This window comes from Eretmochelys imbricata, chromosome 6, assembly GCF_965152235.1.
Source record: "Eretmochelys imbricata isolate rEreImb1 chromosome 6, rEreImb1.hap1, whole genome shotgun sequence".
Lineage (NCBI taxonomy): Eukaryota > Metazoa > Chordata > Testudines > Cheloniidae > Eretmochelys > Eretmochelys imbricata.
In genome coordinates, this window is record NC_135577.1 from 100072034 (window position 1) to 100090761 (window position 18728).

The following is an 18728-nucleotide window of genomic DNA, read 5'->3' on the forward strand; positions in this document are numbered from 1 at the left end:
ATTTATTTCAAAATATCTGTTAGCAAGTATGTCTGTAACAATACAGACCAAAAAAAGATTCTGGTAATTTTTTTTGACAAATAGATTCCTTACTAGGCATATTAATATAGAACTTTGATTAATTCACAGAAGTAGTGCAAAGATTTGGGAGTGTCAGGGGTAATGGAGGAACTGAGGGAGAGGGAAGGAGCCTGGAATGAACCTGGAGGATTGTTGGGTGTAGGTGGGAGAAGTATGGAACAAGTTTTTTGCGGGGGGGAGGGGAAGGATTGCTGGGGAGTTGGGGAGCCTCCCCCATGCAGACCCTGGCTGATCCCAAGCCTCTCCCATTCAGTCAGACACTTCTGTCTCTGTCCCCGCATGTGCCCCCTATCCTGATGGGTCCCCTGCAGTCTCCTCCCCAGGTGGCCATGCACCCTCACTCCCATTCAGTCCCTGGCTCAATGCTGTCACCCCACTAGCCATTCTGAACCCCAGTCTGTGACCACCCCCCCCAGCAACCCATGTGCCCCACTCTGTCCTAATCTGGCTCTGCGGGCAGGGTGCTGTGATGAACTTCAACTCCTGGGGGAATTCTGTGCCACTGCACGCACAAAGATTTTTTTTCCCCACCAGAAAATACATTCTGCCCAGAAGTGCTGCAGTTCCATCTTTTGCTCACCAGAGGCCGCTGTGGCACCAGAAGAGCCTGCTGCATTCACGCTATTGGCTGTTCTGGCACCACCAATGTATTTTCTGCAGAAAAAAATAAAATTCTGTGGGAGACATGAATTCTGCGCATACGCAGTGGCACAGAATTCCCGCAGGAGTAAATATCCTATTTTTCTCCTAAACCTGTGTGAAAGTCTTGTTAAGTAATGAGTTTTTCCTGGCATCTCTCCCCATACGTTACAAATAACCTAAAAGATTTTCTAAAGGGCTTTTTCTACGTAAAAGTTGATTGTCCTTGTGGAGAACTGGGAAATATTTGTATTTTTATAAATATCATGTTCCTCAATGCATCTGTTTAATATTACTCTACCTGAATGCATAGTTAAATCAAAAGGAGTTGTTCAAAGTAACCAGACAGGAAAGGAAAACAATGGATTCTGATAAGGAGCATTCCCTCAAACAAACAATAGCATCAAGAGTAAACATCTGAAGTATATCTGGGCCCCATTTGAGCTTCCTGATAGGTCAAGATGCCAGATTTGTTGTGGGGATTAGCAGACCTGATCTTAAAATCAGCAGCAGCAGCAGGGCTGCTGGCTGCTCAAAACATTTACCCCTGGCTATAATAGCTCCTGCTTGTTCCCAGACTTACTCTTGCCCTGTTCCAGCCTTACTCCTCATAGAATTAAAGGCAAGAAGGGACCATCATGATCATCTAGTTTGCTCTCCTGCACATTGCAGACCACAGAACCTCACCTATCCACTCCTGTTATAGACCCATAACCTCTAGCTGAGTTGCTGAAATCCTCAAATTATCATTTAAAGACTTAACGTTACAGAAAATCCATCATTTACATAATTTAAACCTACAAGTGACCTGTGTCCCATGCTGCAGAGGAAGGCAAAAAAAAACCTCCAGAAACTCAGGGTCTATGCCATTCTGACCTGGAGGAAAATTCCTTCCCAATCCCAAATACGGCAGTCAGTTGCACCCTAAGCATTTCAGAAAGACCCAACAGCCAGACACCTGAGAAAGAATTCTCTGTAGTAACTCTGAGCCCTCCTCATCAAGTGTCCCATCACCAGCCGCTAGGTATATTTGCTACTAACAATCACTGACTGGCTACATGCCATCGTAGGCAGTGTCATCATACCATCCCCTTCATAAACTTATCAAGCTCACTCTTGAGGCCATTTAGGACTTTTGTCCCCATTGCTCCTCTGGAAAGGCTGTTCCAGAACTTCACTCCTCTGATGGTTAGAAACCTTGACCTAATTTTGAGCATCAGTTTGTTGATGGTCAGTTTATATCCATTTGTTCTTGTGTAAACATTGGCACTTAACTTAAATAACTCCTCTTCCTCCCCGGTATTTATCCCTCTGATGTATTTATAGAGAGCAATCAGATCTCCCCTCAGCCTTCATTTGGTTAGGCTAAACAAGCCAAGCTCTTTGAGTCTCCCCCTTAATAAAGTAGCTTTTCCATTCATCTGATCATCCTAGTAGCCCTTCTCTGCTCCTGTTCCAGTTTGAATTCATCTTTCTTAAACATGAAAGATCAGAATTGCACACTGAATTCCAGATGAAGTCTTACCAGTGCCTTGTATTTATGGTACTAACACTTCCCTATCTCTACTGGAAATACATTGCCTGATGCATCCTAGGATTGCATTAGCCTTGTTCATGGCTGCATCACATTAGCTACTCATAGTCATCCTGTAATCAACCAATATACTCAGGTCTTTCTCCTGCTCTGTTGCTTCCAATTGATAAGTCCCCAGCTTATAGCAAAAAATCTTGTTGTTAGTCCCTAAGTGCATGACCTTGCACTTTGCACTATTAAATTTCATCCCATTTCTATTACTCCAGTTTTCAAGGTTGGCCAGATCTTCATGTATGATATTCCAGTCCGTCTCCATATTGGCAATACCTCCCAAATTTATGTCATCCACATATTTTGTTAACGTACTCCCACTTTTTGTTAAATAAGATTGATCCCTAGACCGATCCCTGAGGAACTTCCACTAGTAATCTCCCTCCAAACTGACAGTTCACCTTTCAGTATGTCCTGTTGTAGTCTCCCCTTTAACCAGTTCCTTATCCATCTTTCAATTCTCATATTAATCACCATCTTCTCCAATTTAACTAATAATTTCCCATGTGGAACTCTACCACATGCCTTACTGAAATCCAGGTAGATTAGATCTACTGCATTACCTTTGTCTAAAAAACCAGGTTAGTCTGATATGATCTACCTTTTGTAAAACCATGTTGTATTTTATCCCAATTATCATTTACCTCTATTTCCTTAACTACTTTCTCTTTCAAAATTTATTCCAAGACTTTGCATGCAACTGAGGTCAAACAAACAGGCTTGTAGTTTCCCAGATCATTTTTTTCCCCTCTCTCAAAAATAGGTACTATATTAGCAATTCTCCAGTGATAGGGTACGACCCCCTGCGTTTACAGATTCATTAAAAATCTTTGCTATTGAGCCTGCAATTTCATGTGCCAGTTCCTCTAATATTCTTGGATAGAGATTTTCCCGGGGCCCCTGATTTATACCTATTAAGCTGTTTGAGTTTGACTTCCACCTCGCATGTGGTAATTTCTATTTCCATATCCTCATTTCCATTAGCCATCCTGCCACTACCCCTTAGTTCCTCACTACCTTTATTAAAAACTGAGGCTAAATATTCATTTAGATGTTGGGCCATGCCTAGATTATTTTTAATCTCCACCCCATCCTCAATGCTTAGCGGTCCCACTTCTTTCTTTCCCCTCCTTCCCCTCTCCCCCAATTTATATGACTATTGAACCTTTTGCCATTGGTTTTCATTTCCTTTGCGAGGTCCAACTCTGCTTGGCTTTTGGCAATTCTCACGTTTTCTCTACACTTTTTGACCTCCAAGAGGTAGCTTTCGTCGCTGATAAATCCAATCTTCCATTCATTGTAGGCTTTCTGCTTTCTCTTAACTTGTTTAAGATGCTTGCTCATACAGCTTGGTCTGTAACCCTTCCCTACGATTTTTTCCCCCTGGCTTGGAATGCAGGCTTCAGGTGGTTTCTGCAACTTTGACTTAAAGTAAATCCAAGCCTCCTTCACATTCAGATCCTTGAGTTCTTCAGTCCAGTCCACTTTCTTAATTAATTCCCGTAATTTTTTTAAGTTAGCCCTTTTGAAATCAAGGGCCATAGTTGCAGATCTATTTTTGCTTATCCTTCCATTTAATTAAAACTGAATTAGCTCATGATCACTAGAATCAAGGTTGTCCCCTACTTCTATGAGGTCCTCATTACTCACCAATACAAAATCTAAAATGGCATAATCTCCTGTAGGTTTGGTGACTATTTGGTGAAGAAATCTGTCAGCTATCACATCTAGGAAAATCTGTGTCCTACTATTATTAGTAGCACTTGTCCTCCAATCTACATCTGGGAAGTTAAAGTCTCCTATAATCACACAAATGTCCCATTAGTATTTATTTCATTAGAAACATTAAAGAGGTCTCTACCCATACCCACATCGGATCCTGGGAGTCTGTAGCATACCTCAAGCCACTGTCCCAGGGGAGCCTCTGGTAGCTTTCTTCTGAAAAGTGATTTTGACCCAAACAGACTTTGTTTTACAAACTCCATCTCTTCTCATTTCTTTACAGTCTAACTCATCATTAATATACAATGCTACTCCACCACCTTTACCTTTATTTCTTTTTCCTGAACAGCACACACACTCTTCAGCACACACTGTTTGCCAGAAGCTGGGAATGAGTGACAGGGGATGGATCACTTGATGATTACCTATTCTGTTCTTTCCCTCTGGGGCATCTGGCCCTGGCCACTGTAGGAAGACAAGTTACCAGGGTGGATAAAAAATCAATAATTTAAAAAAAATAAAATAAAAAAAATGGATTTTTTAATTTAAATCAGATTTTTTTGATAAAATGCTTTTTGAGGAAAAAAACCTATCTAAAGATAGTTTTAGTTAAGATACATTATAGCTCAAAGATATCTCATCATGGAATAGGGATTATAAATTCTAATTCTATAGTATGAGACAATATATTCATGTAATGTTTAAGAAAAGTTTTGTAAATGAGTTCCAATGGTTCATGGATTGGGAACCCAATCTTATGGGGTTCCAGGGGCATCTGTATAGATTATTTAGGTTAATCTTTCTATCTACCCAATCGGACTCAGTGCTCAGTCTAGAAGATACGAACAAAGATGCTTAGTTTTGCAGTTCTCAAACTGTGGATTTGTGTCTCCAGAGCTCACATGCTTGTTAACAGCAAAAATGCTTTAAAATAAATAAATAAATAATATATAGAGGTGAGAAATGACAGACCTCAGCCCTATTGTCCCTCTGCAAATTTGTGTACATAGAGTCAATCCCTTACCTCTCTCTAAAAGTGCAAAGTTTCAAAAAGTTCAATGAACAAAAAGATTGTTGGGGGCGCAATAGATCTGGACAAGGAGAAGAAGTCTGGAGATAATGTGAGAAGAGAGGGACAGGCAGTAGAAACAAAATGAAACTGTTTGAGCAGATTATTCCAGAAGTCTTGAGGTCTCTCTCAGTGTAGCCTTCATTGATTTCAGATCTACTATACCATGCTCTCACAAGAAGGGAAAACCTATAAAGGCAGCAAGCCGTAAGAGACCCAGTTTGGGAATATTTTAATGAAGTTCCTCTACATGCATGCAAAAAGCAAACAGTACAACAAAGAAATGCAAGGCCTGGTTGCGCAAATGAAATAACATCATAACTTATATTGTTGGGTTACAGAGCTGTTTCCTAATGAAAGCTGGCAATTGGAGTTATGCCCATCAGCATGTAGAACTCCTTACCATGTGTGCTCTAAGAGCATGAGGGATAAGATGTTATAAAATGTAGGCCCAAAGGGAGGAGGATTTGTTAGCCTTAACTTGGTCAGTTTAAATCAGAACCTTATTACTATGTAACTCTTATTGGTACCAAAGAGAGTATTTGGTGGTGTGCAGCGTGAGACTTTTATTATTCTGAGTTAAAGATTAAGATTAATGGCATCACTCTAGGGTGGCAGAGGACAGCAATACTTGAACTGTACAATACCTATTATCTTTCACTGCATTTACTGGGAGGGGTGTTTTCCTAGTATTGGGAGAGAGATCTGAAGTGGTGAGGATAAAGTCCTGCTCACCTTACTCCCTCAAGTCCACTGAAGTCAATGGGACTTAACTGCATGACTAATGTGAGCAGGATATGGCCCCAGCAGTAATGAGATGACCAAATAAAAAGTACATCTATTATTTTACGTATCAGAGGGGTAGCTGTGTTAGTCTGGATCTGTAAAAGCGGCAAAGAGTCCTGTGGCACCTTATAGACTAACAGAGGTATTGGAGCATAAGCTTTCGTGGGTGATGCATCCGACGAAGTGGGTATTCACCCACAAAAGCTTATGCTCCAATAAGTCTGTTAGTCTATAAGGTGCCACAGGACTCTTTGCCATCTATTATTTTGTGGCACTAAAGGAATCCGAGACCTGTTGCTATGTCTAATGGATATGTAGTGGTGGTAACTAAAGGCAAGATGCACAGTCAACCTGTGGAACTCTTTGCCAGAGGATGTTGTGAAGGCCAAGACTATAAAGTATAGGTCCATCAATGGCTTTTAGCCAGGATGAGCAGGGATGGTGTCCCTAACCCCTGTTTGCCAGAAGCTTGGAATGGGCGACGGGATGGATCACTTGATTACCTGTTCTGCTCATTCCCTGGGGCACCTGACATTGGCCACTGTCGGAAGACAGGATACTGGGCTAGATGGACCTTTGGTCTGACCCAGTATGGCCGTTCTTATGTTCTTATCATGAAGAGTGTTCCTTCTCAGGAGAAAGCTGCGGTGAAGATGATGAAAGGAACATGTCTGAACATGCAGGATCTTCAGGTTGGTAAACATTTTTATTTTATACTTCTTTCTTAAGGATTGCCTGTCTTCCTTCTGGACTATTCCTGAATTCTCATGTTTGAGCAAAAAACATAGTTGTTACTGTATGGTACTATCACTGTGATAAAAAATAAATACCTGAAATAGGCAGATCTTCCTTTTACAATTTCACTTTTAAAGTAGTACCGAGTGTCAGTGAATGTAATGAGTAATACTAAATGAGCAGTATGGTAATAATAATTAAATAACTGCCTTGACTTATTTTGTTTAGGAGAATCCATCCTCACCATACAGGATTCTGAAGAGTATCCACCTTCAAGATCACCATCATTTTCTGTAGTTTCAGACTTATCTGCCAATGATAGTGTTTCAGTCACATCATGTATGTCACATAGCCACAGTATATCACCAGTAGCAAAAAGAAAAAAAATATCCATCATCCAGAAACAACCATAGATAAGTTTGTGATAAGAACTAGCAGATTACAAAAAAAGGTAATGGATGAAAAAATTTCCTGGTTTGTTTATGCAACAAACTTTCCTTTCCGTCTGATTGAGAACCCACACTTCATTAACATGGTTCAGTCATTAAGACCAGGATACAGTCCACCCAACATAGCAGATGTCCCAGGCAAATTGCTGGGTGTATGAAAGAGAAATTGAGCAATGTGCAAAAGGTCTAGAGCGTGAAATTGTTAACCTGAGTCTTGATGGGTGGAGCAATGTCCATAACGATCCTAATGTATGTACTTGTGTGACAAAAGAAGAAGGGAATGTCTTCCTTACAGAAACAACTGATACATCAGGAAATGCACACACAGCAGAATACTTGCAAGAAGTAGCAGTAAAAGCTATAACAAACTGAAAAAAAAATCAAATGTCTAGTATGCAGCTTGGTCACAGACAATGCTGCAAATGTATCCAAGATGAGAAGAAATTTAGAAGAGAGTCCCAAGCTAATAACATACGGTTGCAGTACTCATTTGATGCACCTCCTAGGCTCCTAGCCAAAGACTTCAGTGTTCCAGAAATAAAGGCTAATTTTGTTGAAATTGCAAAATACTTCTGTAACAACCACTTTGCAGCAGCTGCTCTGAAAAAAGTGGGAGGAACCAAGCTAACTCTCCCACAAGACATGTGATGGAACTCTATAGTGGACTGTTTTAAGCACTATATCAAGAACTGGCCTAATCTGATGACAGTTTGTGAACAAAATCGTGAAAAAATAGATGGAACCGTCACAGTCAAAGTTCTCAACATTGGGCTTAAGAGAAATGTTGAACACAGGCCAAGTACCCTGAAGCCTATTTCTGTAGCCTTGAACAAAATGCAGGGAAATAGCTGTTTTATTGCTAACGCTGGTGAAATTTGGAAGGAACTGAGTGAGATCTATGCAATGACAGTTAAATTACAAGCATTAAAAAAACAAATGGGACAAGCACTATGTCCAGCTCATTTTCTTGAAAATATTCTCAATACTCGGTACCAGGGTCAAACCTTAACTGCTGAAGAAGAGGAGTTGGCTATGATATGGACATCCAGCAATCATCCCTCCATAATGCCAACTATAATAAACTTCAGAGCTAACGATGGACCATTCAAGAAATATATGTTTGCTGATGATGTTTTAAAGAAAGTCACACCAATGAACTGGTGGAAGTCACTTAAGCACTTGGATTTAGAGACTGTTGAAGTGATAATCTCACTTTTAACAGCAGTAGCTTCTTCTGCCGGTGTAGAAAGAATATTTTCTTCCTTTGGACTAATTCAATCCAAATTGAGAAATCGTTCGGGACCTGAAAAAGCAGGAAAGGTTGTTTTTCTTTTCCAAATTATGAACAAATAGGAAAATGAAGGTGAAGACAAATGAGTTAGCTACAGAAGCCAATATTTTAAGTTTCTCATGTTGACCTGGCTGACACAGTTGATTTAATTTTTGTTTTTTTTAAAAAAATATTTCATTTAACTATTTTAGTTACAAACAATTTTAACAAAAGCAAACCTGATTTTAAAAAATGTGAATGTTTAACTAAATTCAAAAATGCATATGCTTGTTTTGTTAAAGTATTATAGATTTGCTGTTCAAGAAAAAAATCCAGAATACATAACGTTGTTGTTTTAGTTAAATAAAACAATTTAAAAATGTCTGTCTGGTGATGTTCTCCTCCTAATACAACATGGCAAGAAAATCTTCCAAATATTAATGATTAACCTGTTGAATTGGAGATAGTTCACCTCCCAATGACTTCATAAATATCTGCTTCAATTACCTTTGGTAAATGAAATAACCAATCATTCATTTTCTGATATAGCTGTAAAGTTAATCTGAAAAGTTTTCAAAATAAATCACTTTAAAAATGTATGGTGTGTACTTCTAAAAATGAAATCTACATCTATCTCTCAGTTGTGAAGAATATGTATTAAGGTTATAACAACCAACAAGAATGCATTTTTATATAGAAATCCATGATTAAATCGAGTCTTCCTGACTAGTGATTTAAAGCAAATCCACCCTGCAGGATACTGGGCTAGATGGAACTTTGGTCTGATCCAGTAGGGCCGTTCTTATGTTCAATACCTGTACTCCAGTCATTACTACTATTACACTATTATTATTTAACTTCCTGTACCAGTGGTTATAGTTCCTCCGTTTTGTTACCCAGGCTCCTTGCATGGGTATGCAAACATCTTAGTTGTTTCTGCTTGGCTTCACCCAGATTCCTCAACCAATGAGGTACAGTTATTCTACGGCCAGTATTACCTATCTGACTGTCAGCTTAATTGGTATTGGCACTATCTTTCCTCTTAATGTTCATTCTCCTACCCATTGTTGTTCCTTTCTCCACTGCTGTATTCTCTCTTTCTTGATTTTCCTCCTGGTCAATATTAGAATCAGGCATGGAGATTACCCAACCATCCCCCCTAAATTCCTAGTTTAAAGCTCTTTAAAGCCTGCAATTAACTGAAAGCATTAATTTTGAACATGTTAACAGCATACATCTGGGTGGGGAGGGAGGCATTGGTGGGGAGGGAGCTGAAGAGTTTAATTTTTTTTAATTGCTTGACTGCCCTACTTTGCACCTCAAGAATATCTGCCATTCTCCCTAATAGATCCTGAAACGGTCTGTGTTTGTCAGCCGGGGAAGAATGATGCCTGCAACAGGGCTCTCACCAAGTCCTGTATGTAAACCACATGAGAAGCTAAAGATGATGCTGCATCATATCCTTCCATGATGTCTGGATCTGAAGTAAGGGAATAAGGTCAGAGCCAGAGGTTGAACAGGGGAATGCTAAAGGTTCATCTCCAAAGGGGCCAAAGATACTACAAGACTGCTCCAGATCAGAATCAGGAAAGCCAATACACACACTGAGTCAAGCATCAAAACAGCATGTGGAGGGGTCGCTAGCAGTCTTGACAGTGGACCTCAACTCAGACAAAGAGACATCAAAGATGCCACTGAGTTCAAACCAGTGAGTTTATCGGTGCCAAAACATATGGCTCTGGGGAGAAGAGGTGACAATGGTTCCATTTAAGAGCCTCCAATGCACTCCTGGGGCAGAGAGTACAAAGGAGAAGGGAGAGGCAACTTCCTCTTTTTTTCTTATACTTGTGTCCCTCTTATGGGGAGATATGTTTCCTCTTTTTCCTTTTGCCCAGATGCACATCTGAATGGACTTTTGGTGTCAAGACACAGCCACTGATGCCTAAGGATGGGTCCACAGTCTGTGCCAGGGACAACCGTGCCTAAAAAAGAGTCGATGCCAAGGTGGGCACTTTCTACACTTTTACCAAGTCTATTGAGGCCTTACTAGACAACATCCATTTGGTCTTCAGAGCTGCTTTTGATTTAACCAGCATGCATAATCCTGCATTAAGGATTTGTTCCCAACATAATTCCAAGGAGATTTTGATCTCAAACCTATGATAGAAGACAATGCTGAGATTAGAGTGGCAAAATGCGTCTTGGGCTTCTGTCAAGAGGATCTCAACATGGAGGCTGGTCTCAATACACTTGATGAGCCTCGACTATCAATCTGTTGACATTAAGAAGCCAGAAGAGCCTGGAGTCTCAAATGTCTCTCCCTTCTAGCATGGGAAGTGAAGGCTCAGCAAACCGCACACCAGATTACCAAGTGGGTTTCACCCAAACATAGAAGGTCCTGGATATGGGCATTGATTTCCAGTATGATTGATGGGCGGGAAGGGCATCTCTTGAAGCCATTACTGGGATGAGGGCCCAGTATGGTCCTCATACTGCGTCAGATGAAGACTCCTGCGACAAGGGAAGGTCTAACTACACCAGGGGTTCTCAAACTGGGGGTTGGGACCCCTCAGGGGGTCATGAGGTTATTACATGAGGGGGTCGCGAGTTGGCAACCTCCACCCCAAACTCTGCTTTGCCTCTAGCATTTATAATGGTGTTAAATATATAAAAAAATATTTTTAATTTATAAGGGGGGGGTTGCACTCAGAAACTTGCTATGTTAAAGGGGTCACCAGTAAAAAAAGTTCGAGAGCCACTGAACTACACTATGTGTTCTATACTACTCTAACTATTTACAAAAAATACTAACAGAAGATCCTAGAATGAGGACACAAAGGTGAATTCCATTCACTCTCTGTGGCAATGGTGAAGGAACTGAGGCAGCTAAGGGGGTACACTTCCTCATATTGAGTAAGGCAATGACATCACTTCCAAGCAAGAACTCTTGTACAGCCCCAACAGACACAACTTTGCAAAGCAGTTTGATGTCTCAGTGCAGGGGTGCCATATCCACAAGTGGGAACACACAGAGGGCCCTCAAAGAAGAACAAAACATTAGAATCTATTTAATGGCATTAACTCAGAGTTAAGGTTGATTGGTGGTATGTTGTCCCCCTGAAGAACGCTGAGTTGAGCAAAACTCAAAACTTCTGAAAACAAGGATATCATAGAATCATAGAACTGGAAGGGGCCTTGAGAGGTCATCTAGTCCAGAACCCTGCACTCAAGGCAGGACTAAGTATTATCTAGACCACCCCTGACCGGTGTTTGTCCAACCTGTTTTTAAAAATCCCCAATGATGGAGATTCCACCACCTCCCTCGGCAATTTATTCCAGTGCTTAACCACTCTGACAGTTAGGAAAGTTTTTCCTGATGTCCAACCTAAACCACCCTTGCTGCAATTTAAGCCCATTGCTTCTTGTCCTATCCTCAGAGGTTAAGAACAACAATTTTTCTCCCTCCTCCTTGTAACAACCTTTTATGTACTTGAAAACTGTTATCACGTCCCCTCTCAGTCTTCTCTTCTCCATACTAAACAAACCTAATTTTTTCAGTCTTCCCTCATATGTCATGTTTTCTAGACCTTTAATCATTTTTGTTGCTCTTCTCTGGATTTTCTCCAATTTGTCCGTATCTTTCCTGAAATGTGGCACCCAGAACTGGACACAATACTCCAGTGGAGGCCTAATCAGCCTGGAGTAGAGCAGAAGAATTACTTCTTGTATCTTGCTTATAATACTCCTGATAATACATCCCAGAATGATGTTCGCTTTTTTTGCAACAGCGTTACACTGTTGACTCATATTTAGCTTGTGAACCACTATGACCCCCAGATCCCTTGCCACAGTACTCCTTCCTAGGCAGTCATTTCCCATTTTGATATGCATAGTTAAGGTTTTCCATGCAACCTTAAGTCTGCCCTCGTTCAGCAATGCCCCAATATTCCCTGTTAACACACACTGCTTTACTCTGCCAATCCCACAATTTCTGAAATGTACAAACTCTTCACCTCCTTTTACAAGCTGTTCACGCACAGAATCCTATCTAACACTATTAAAGAACAAAAGGGGGGAAAAAATTGGTCAGTTAGGTACTATTTTGGGAGAGGACTTATATCTCCAGAATCCCTGCTCAAATGACCCCAAATTTGGATCACTAATCCTACTCTGTATTTCCACAAGGCATAGAAATTTTCAAAAAAATCTATACAAATATGTGGATTTTAGAGCACCTAGAAGCATCTTGTTATAAACAACGAGGATGGATGGAGGGAAAGGGCTGCTCTACACATCTGTCTTCGGCATAGGAGACTCTGAAAGGTCTGAAGCAGCCTATTCATCTCAATGTGATGTTCTCAGCTGAGTGAGAACACCCCATAAAGACAAATACAACCTGAAACAATTGCATCTCAGAGGGTGTTCTCATTCCCCTCATGAGTGCTTTAGAGCCTGTGATATGCATTAAGTACGTCCATCCTCAGCTCCCCACCCAAAGGGACAGGACTTCCCCAGATCCTGGATCACATGTGGGGCAAGGAAGAGGCTTCAAACCCTCCCAAAAGGGCACGGCCAGAACCCAGTTCACATGAATGGGGTAGGGAGGTGTTCCAACCCTTGTAGATGGGCACATGGCCCCCAAATCCTGGCCCATACAAGGGGAGCAGGAGAGGAATTCAGACACCTTCAGTGGGACAAGAACCCCTATATCCCAGCTCATGGGGGGGGGTCCCAGAGAGGCAAGAACCCCCCCCAAAATTTAGACACACAGGAGGGGAGAATGTGGAGCTGACAAGTGCGCCCGCCCCATTCTCCCTCAGTCCCTCTGCCACTCACCCACACATCCCCCCTAATCCCCACACCACCCTTACATGAGCCTCCAACCTCTCTCCCCTCCCCTACCACCAGTCCTAATTTTTCCCCTCCCCTCACTGCAGCCCCAAAGATCTCTCCCTTCACTGCCCCACACCTCTGCCCCCTAATATTCCTTCCCCTCCCAGGAAGTATTTACATATCTAATTTTATCCTCCAAAGACTTTGATTACATTCCCCACAAAGTAAAATTGCCACCCATGATTCACAAATTGCAGCAACCTCCAGCCATTCAGTCCCAAACTCCTTTTGTTTTAGGTGGGGGCTTGTGATTAATGTATCCTTAGTTATTATAACTGAACCCATCAATCTCAACAAGGTCAGTGATTCATCCAATAATTATCACCTCTGAGTTAACAGTACCAGGCAGCAGAACTGAAGTGTTTCGGGGGGCCCTGTAACTCAGAAACCCGTCCGTTAAATGACCCCAAATTTGGATCACTAACACTACTGCATGCAAGGAACACCAAATTTCAAAGCAATCCAAATAACCATTTGGAGTTTAGACCACTTACAAGAGTCAAGTTTTAAAATATATAAAATGGTGGGAAAGGAAAGCCTCTGTTTTTCCTGTATTGACACATGCACTGTAAAAAATGTACATTTTCTTAAATACCATTCTTAATTTGTGTCCTCCAAAGACTTAGTGGGAGCCATATACTACTTTGGGTAAAACTCAAAAGATTGAGACCATTTTGGCCTGCAATACATCAATAGTTTGATCTTTAGCTCTGTGCAAAGAAAACCCACCTAGAAACTTTTTGAAAAATGACTATTTTTGTGAGGGGCCTTATTATATCTCAAGAGACCATGGCTCAAATGACCTCAAAGTCAGGTCACTGCACCTTTCTGAGCCACACCAAACTTCAAAGGAATCCAACTAAACATGTCAATTTTAGAGAATTTAGCAAGGCTGACCTTTAAACAGAAGTTGTGGCACAACTTTAAGTATAGTGGCACTGCTGAACTACTCTAATAAAGAATATGATATAATATTTTCAGTATTACATTCTAATATGCATCAATTATATATCCTTACCTGGAATACTGTGTTCACTTCTGGTTATTGACTCTCAGAAGATATATACCAAAAATAAATGGAGTCCTAACACGAGGAACAAAAATGATTAGAGGCATGGACAGCCCTTTTATGAAGAGAAATTGAGGAGACTGAGACTGTTCATTTTAGAGAGGAAACAAATAAGGGGACGGACATGATGGAGGTATACAAAATAATTAATGATATCAGAGAAAGTAATTTGAGTGATCCTAATTACTCTCTCATATAACAAAAAACAAAAGGATATTCAATTAAATTGAAAGGCAAGGAAGAGATAAAAAGAAAACTTTTTTTCTCTCTCAATGCATAATTAACCTGTGGGACTCATTCCCACAGGTAAAACGGAGGCCAAGGGTTTACCATGATTAAAAATAAGATTAGACATTTTATATGGATAATGAGAACATCTAGCTAAATTAGGTATGATTAAACCGTGTGTGTGTTTTATTTTAAATAAGAGATTTAAATCTTGATACCAGAAGCTAACCACTAACTGATGGTATTAGGAGGAAACTCCCTGTCTACTATGGACAAGTTACAGTATTCCGTAATTGACTACTAAAGAAGTTCTTGCACCCTTCTCAAGAATCTAGCACCCACCATTATCAGAAACAGGATACTGGACTGGTCTAGAGGGATGACTGGTGTGATCTGGTATGGCAATTCCTGTCTTCCTGAGTGCTGCTTAATGTCATTCAAAACATGCCATAGCTATGCAGAAGAGTACCAATTATCTACCCACTTTGTATTATGGGACCTAGTTATCAAAAGTTTATAATGCAATTTAAATTTAGCAGACGTAGATGCATATGCACTCAAGTTTGATTTTTTAATACATTACAAAGTTTAAAACCTCAGTCCTGACTTTACAACTGAGAACTCATGTATGCATACAGAAATTGCAATCCTGCAGTTTTCTTCCTGCAGAGATTGTAAGTCACAACATCGAGGTATTCAACATGTTTTATCAAATCAAACTGTATGAGCAAATTTTCAGTATACTGAAAACTTGCTACTTTATGGAGAGAAAATAAAGCAGCTATAATGATTATTCTGTTATATAATCCCACCTTCAATGACATTCTCATATTTTTCTCATAGCTAATTTCTTTGAGAAAACATTTAATTTAATATTTCAGGATGATGAGATGCTAAAAGTCAGATATCTTTAAGAACTAATGTCCTCAGTCACTAAAGTTGAGTTTGAAAAGCTACCAAGGTTGGGTTGGTTTTTTTTGTTTTTTAAAGGAGAAAGCAACCCCATTAATCATAAAAAAATGTGATGGTATCATTGGAAACAGTCATTCTACTGTTGAGATGAATGTTCACTACATCTTCAAGTGTTCTAACAGTTCTATATAGTCTTTCTAACGTTTGATAGGCATACAAAACTGTACACAATTGAAAACACTACCCGCTTCACAAGGGTTTCCTCAGCAAGCAGATAAAGAATCGGATCACCGTAACAGCATTACCTTGTAAGCAAGAACTTCCTGTATGTTTGATCATGATACCACAGAAGCCAAAACATATCTACTAACAATCAGGAAAGTAACTAAAGATTTCCCCCTTGCAGATATTCTGTTCTTTGGTATAATAAGTATGAATGATAAGTAGTTATTAGCCTTTTGAATGATAAGTAGTTATTAGCCTTTTATTCCAAATTAGCACTCCATACAAACATTCATAGAGACCAAAGAAATTTCACAGTTGGAAGCCATAAACAATTTCTTTCTCATGGTCCAATCCTGTCAACACTTCTACCAGGTGTAATGCTGTAAGTAGCCCCATTGAAATCAACAGGGAAACTTCATGTTAGCAAGTACTACATCAATGAGAACTATTCATGTCAGTAAGCACTATGTAGTAAACCTTTGCAGGATTGGGCCCGTCATTCGTATGAGCTGTGCTCAAAGGAAGCCAAGGCTCATGGGAGCTATGCTGAAGATTTTCCACAATGTCCCCTTGCCTGAGGAGTTGATGACAATTCTTGAGGTGCTTTTTTGTTTCAAATTAAGAGGAAATTGTCAAAAAAGAATGAAATGACCATAAAACAAATAGCTAATTCACATATCTGACCCAGCTTGGTTGCATAGTACACTACAGCATTCCATGAGCTACCTAATTTTTTCTTCTCATTTTGAGCACCAAGTAGGAATTAATTTAGGGACAGAATGGTCTGTAAGAGAGGCTCATACCCGTACTTTAAAATCTTCAAAAGTTTGAAAAGACCCTAAACAGAATTTTAAGATCGAAATAAAAACTGAAATATTTGTGGCCATTTTGGTCCAGATTTCTAGAATGTATTAAACCCTGAATGAAAGAGTCAGCATCCATTTTACTCTCTATGTGCAAAGCTAGTTAATACATTTGTACAGCTAATACAAAAGATATGCCAAGTGCTTTCCAGCATCACAAGCAATTCACAGTATACAATGTGTTTTTACAAGATTTACTGGCTACTGAAAAACTGTTCTCTAAATAAAAACAGCAATCAAAGGACAACAATATTTAAAATCCACACACAATGAGGCCTACTGGAAGAGAAAGGATTACTGACTCAGGTTCACATCTTCCCTTTATACACTTCAAAATACTGCCACTCGCCTTCCAATACTATCTGGCTATCCAAAAGCCTACTAAGATTGGTTTGGTGTATTTAGGAAATAACTCCGCCTCCATGACATCTACTCTACTTATGCATCACTGGTGTTTAATCTTTTTTATTAACTTCAACACCTGATAAGACTCAGCCTACTACAATTAGACAGATCTGTAAAATAAATTTCAAATCTGCAAGAATGTTTGCTATTATAAAATTATCTTAAACGTTGCAGAAGCTGCAGATGTGTCTTTTATTTCCATGCTCTAATCGCTGTATTTAGATGTGGGCCAAAGGTCTACCTGCTGCAGATTAACCTCCTCCTGAGTTTAATGACTTTGAAATGCACATCAGATTACTACTTCCCACTTCCCAGCCTTTTGACTTGTACACACAGATGGGAACCAAGCAACGGTCGAGACACATCATTTTATACTGGCAAAATATTGACATACAGCCATGCATACAAATTTCAGCACCAAGCACCTGAGGAAAGCCGGCAGTGAACCGCGCGATCCAAAAGCCATTTCTATAGGGATTTCTATTCTTGCTGCTATACAAGACAAACTAAATTGTAAGGGGAGAGGGCGGGGAAGAGATTAAAGCCTCACTGTCATTGGCATATTCAGATTATTTCCAATATTCTGCTTGTGATCACTGGACGCCAGGAGAAAGGGGTGGGAGGTCTGGTGACCCTGGCACTGGACGTGACACAGTCCGGTATCCCAAGTACAATTTCTACTGATGTTTTGAGGATCGGGGTCTCGGATACCCGGGGATGTCCTGGTGCCCCAGGCAGGGCTTCGCCAGGTGGAGGCAATAGGGAGAGTGGGGGTTGATGGATAGAAGGGTGTCTCCAGTCGCTGGGACATCCCGGGCCCCGGCCGGGCTCCGGGGCGAGGGCACAGGGAAGGGCGTGAGGGTCTCCGTACCTGATGATGTCGTCCTGGTGCCCCAGGTAGAATTTCTGCCGGTGCTCCCGGGGGCTGTAGACCACGCCGACCCCCGCCACGAAGTAGACGATCTCCTTAGCCGCCGTGTAGTAGAGGTTGTTGCGGCACTGGTGACCCCGGTAGCCATAGACCCACTCTAGCCGCAGGTGGCAGTTGGGAGCATTCCGGTCAGCCATGTCCCCACCGCCAGCCGGCTCCGCGTCTCCCCCGCCGGAGCCCTAGAGGAGAGGGGGCCAGTTACCCTCCCCCCTCCCGGGCTCGGTGTCTCCCTCGCTAATCCCTGGCCGCCGACATGGAAGCCCGCCGCTGCCTCTCCTCCGCCTCCTCACAGAGGGCGCAGCCGAATGAGCGGCGCTGCTCTCCTCGCGCCAGACATGGCTGCACCGAGACACCGCCCGGAACGGTTAGCGCCAGAAACAGCTTCCCCTCAGATCGGGCTGTTGTGCGCATGCCCGGGCCGAGTGAGCATGCCCGGCGCCGCCCGCTGAAAGCGCTGCCCCCGCGCTGCCCTTCTCAGCCGCCAGAGTCCGCTCACCGAGCGGGATGAAAGCGAGAGGAGGGAGGAACGGACAGGACAGAGCACGGGGCAATACATGGCCAGAGGAGGGTGAAACAGGTGGAGGTAGGGGCAAAGTCAGGGACAAGAAAGGGGCAGGTGGGCTGATCGGCAGAGAGGGGAACGGGCAAAGGGGACTGGGCTGGGCAAAAGGAATGAAAGTTACCAAACGGGGTGAGCCATCTGCAGTGGCTGCCAACATGCGATGTGGGTAGCAGCGAAGCTTGTGCTTCTCTGTGGAGGTTACATCTCTGTACCACCTCCCTAGGTCGTGTGGTGTCTAAAACTAGGGGTAGCCCAATGTCTAGAATAAGCAGCTCTTCTCTAGCTGAAATAATGTATCGAGCAC

The 18728-nt window shown here is 41.5% G+C and overlaps 1 protein-coding gene across 3 annotated transcripts in view; it reads right to left on the bottom strand.

Annotated features, from left to right (window-relative positions):
• Positions 1–17999, bottom strand: part of EML5 (EMAP like 5) — a 284671-nt gene extending 266672 nt beyond the window's left edge. For all 3 annotated transcript variants that reach the window (XM_077819239.1, XM_077819240.1, XM_077819241.1), the window contains exon 1: positions 17803–17999. In XM_077819239.1, coding sequence (XP_077675365.1) covers positions 17803–17999 — 197 coding nt within the window. The remainder of the gene's footprint in view (positions 1–17802) is intronic.
• Between the last annotated feature and the right edge of the window lie 729 nt (positions 18000–18728).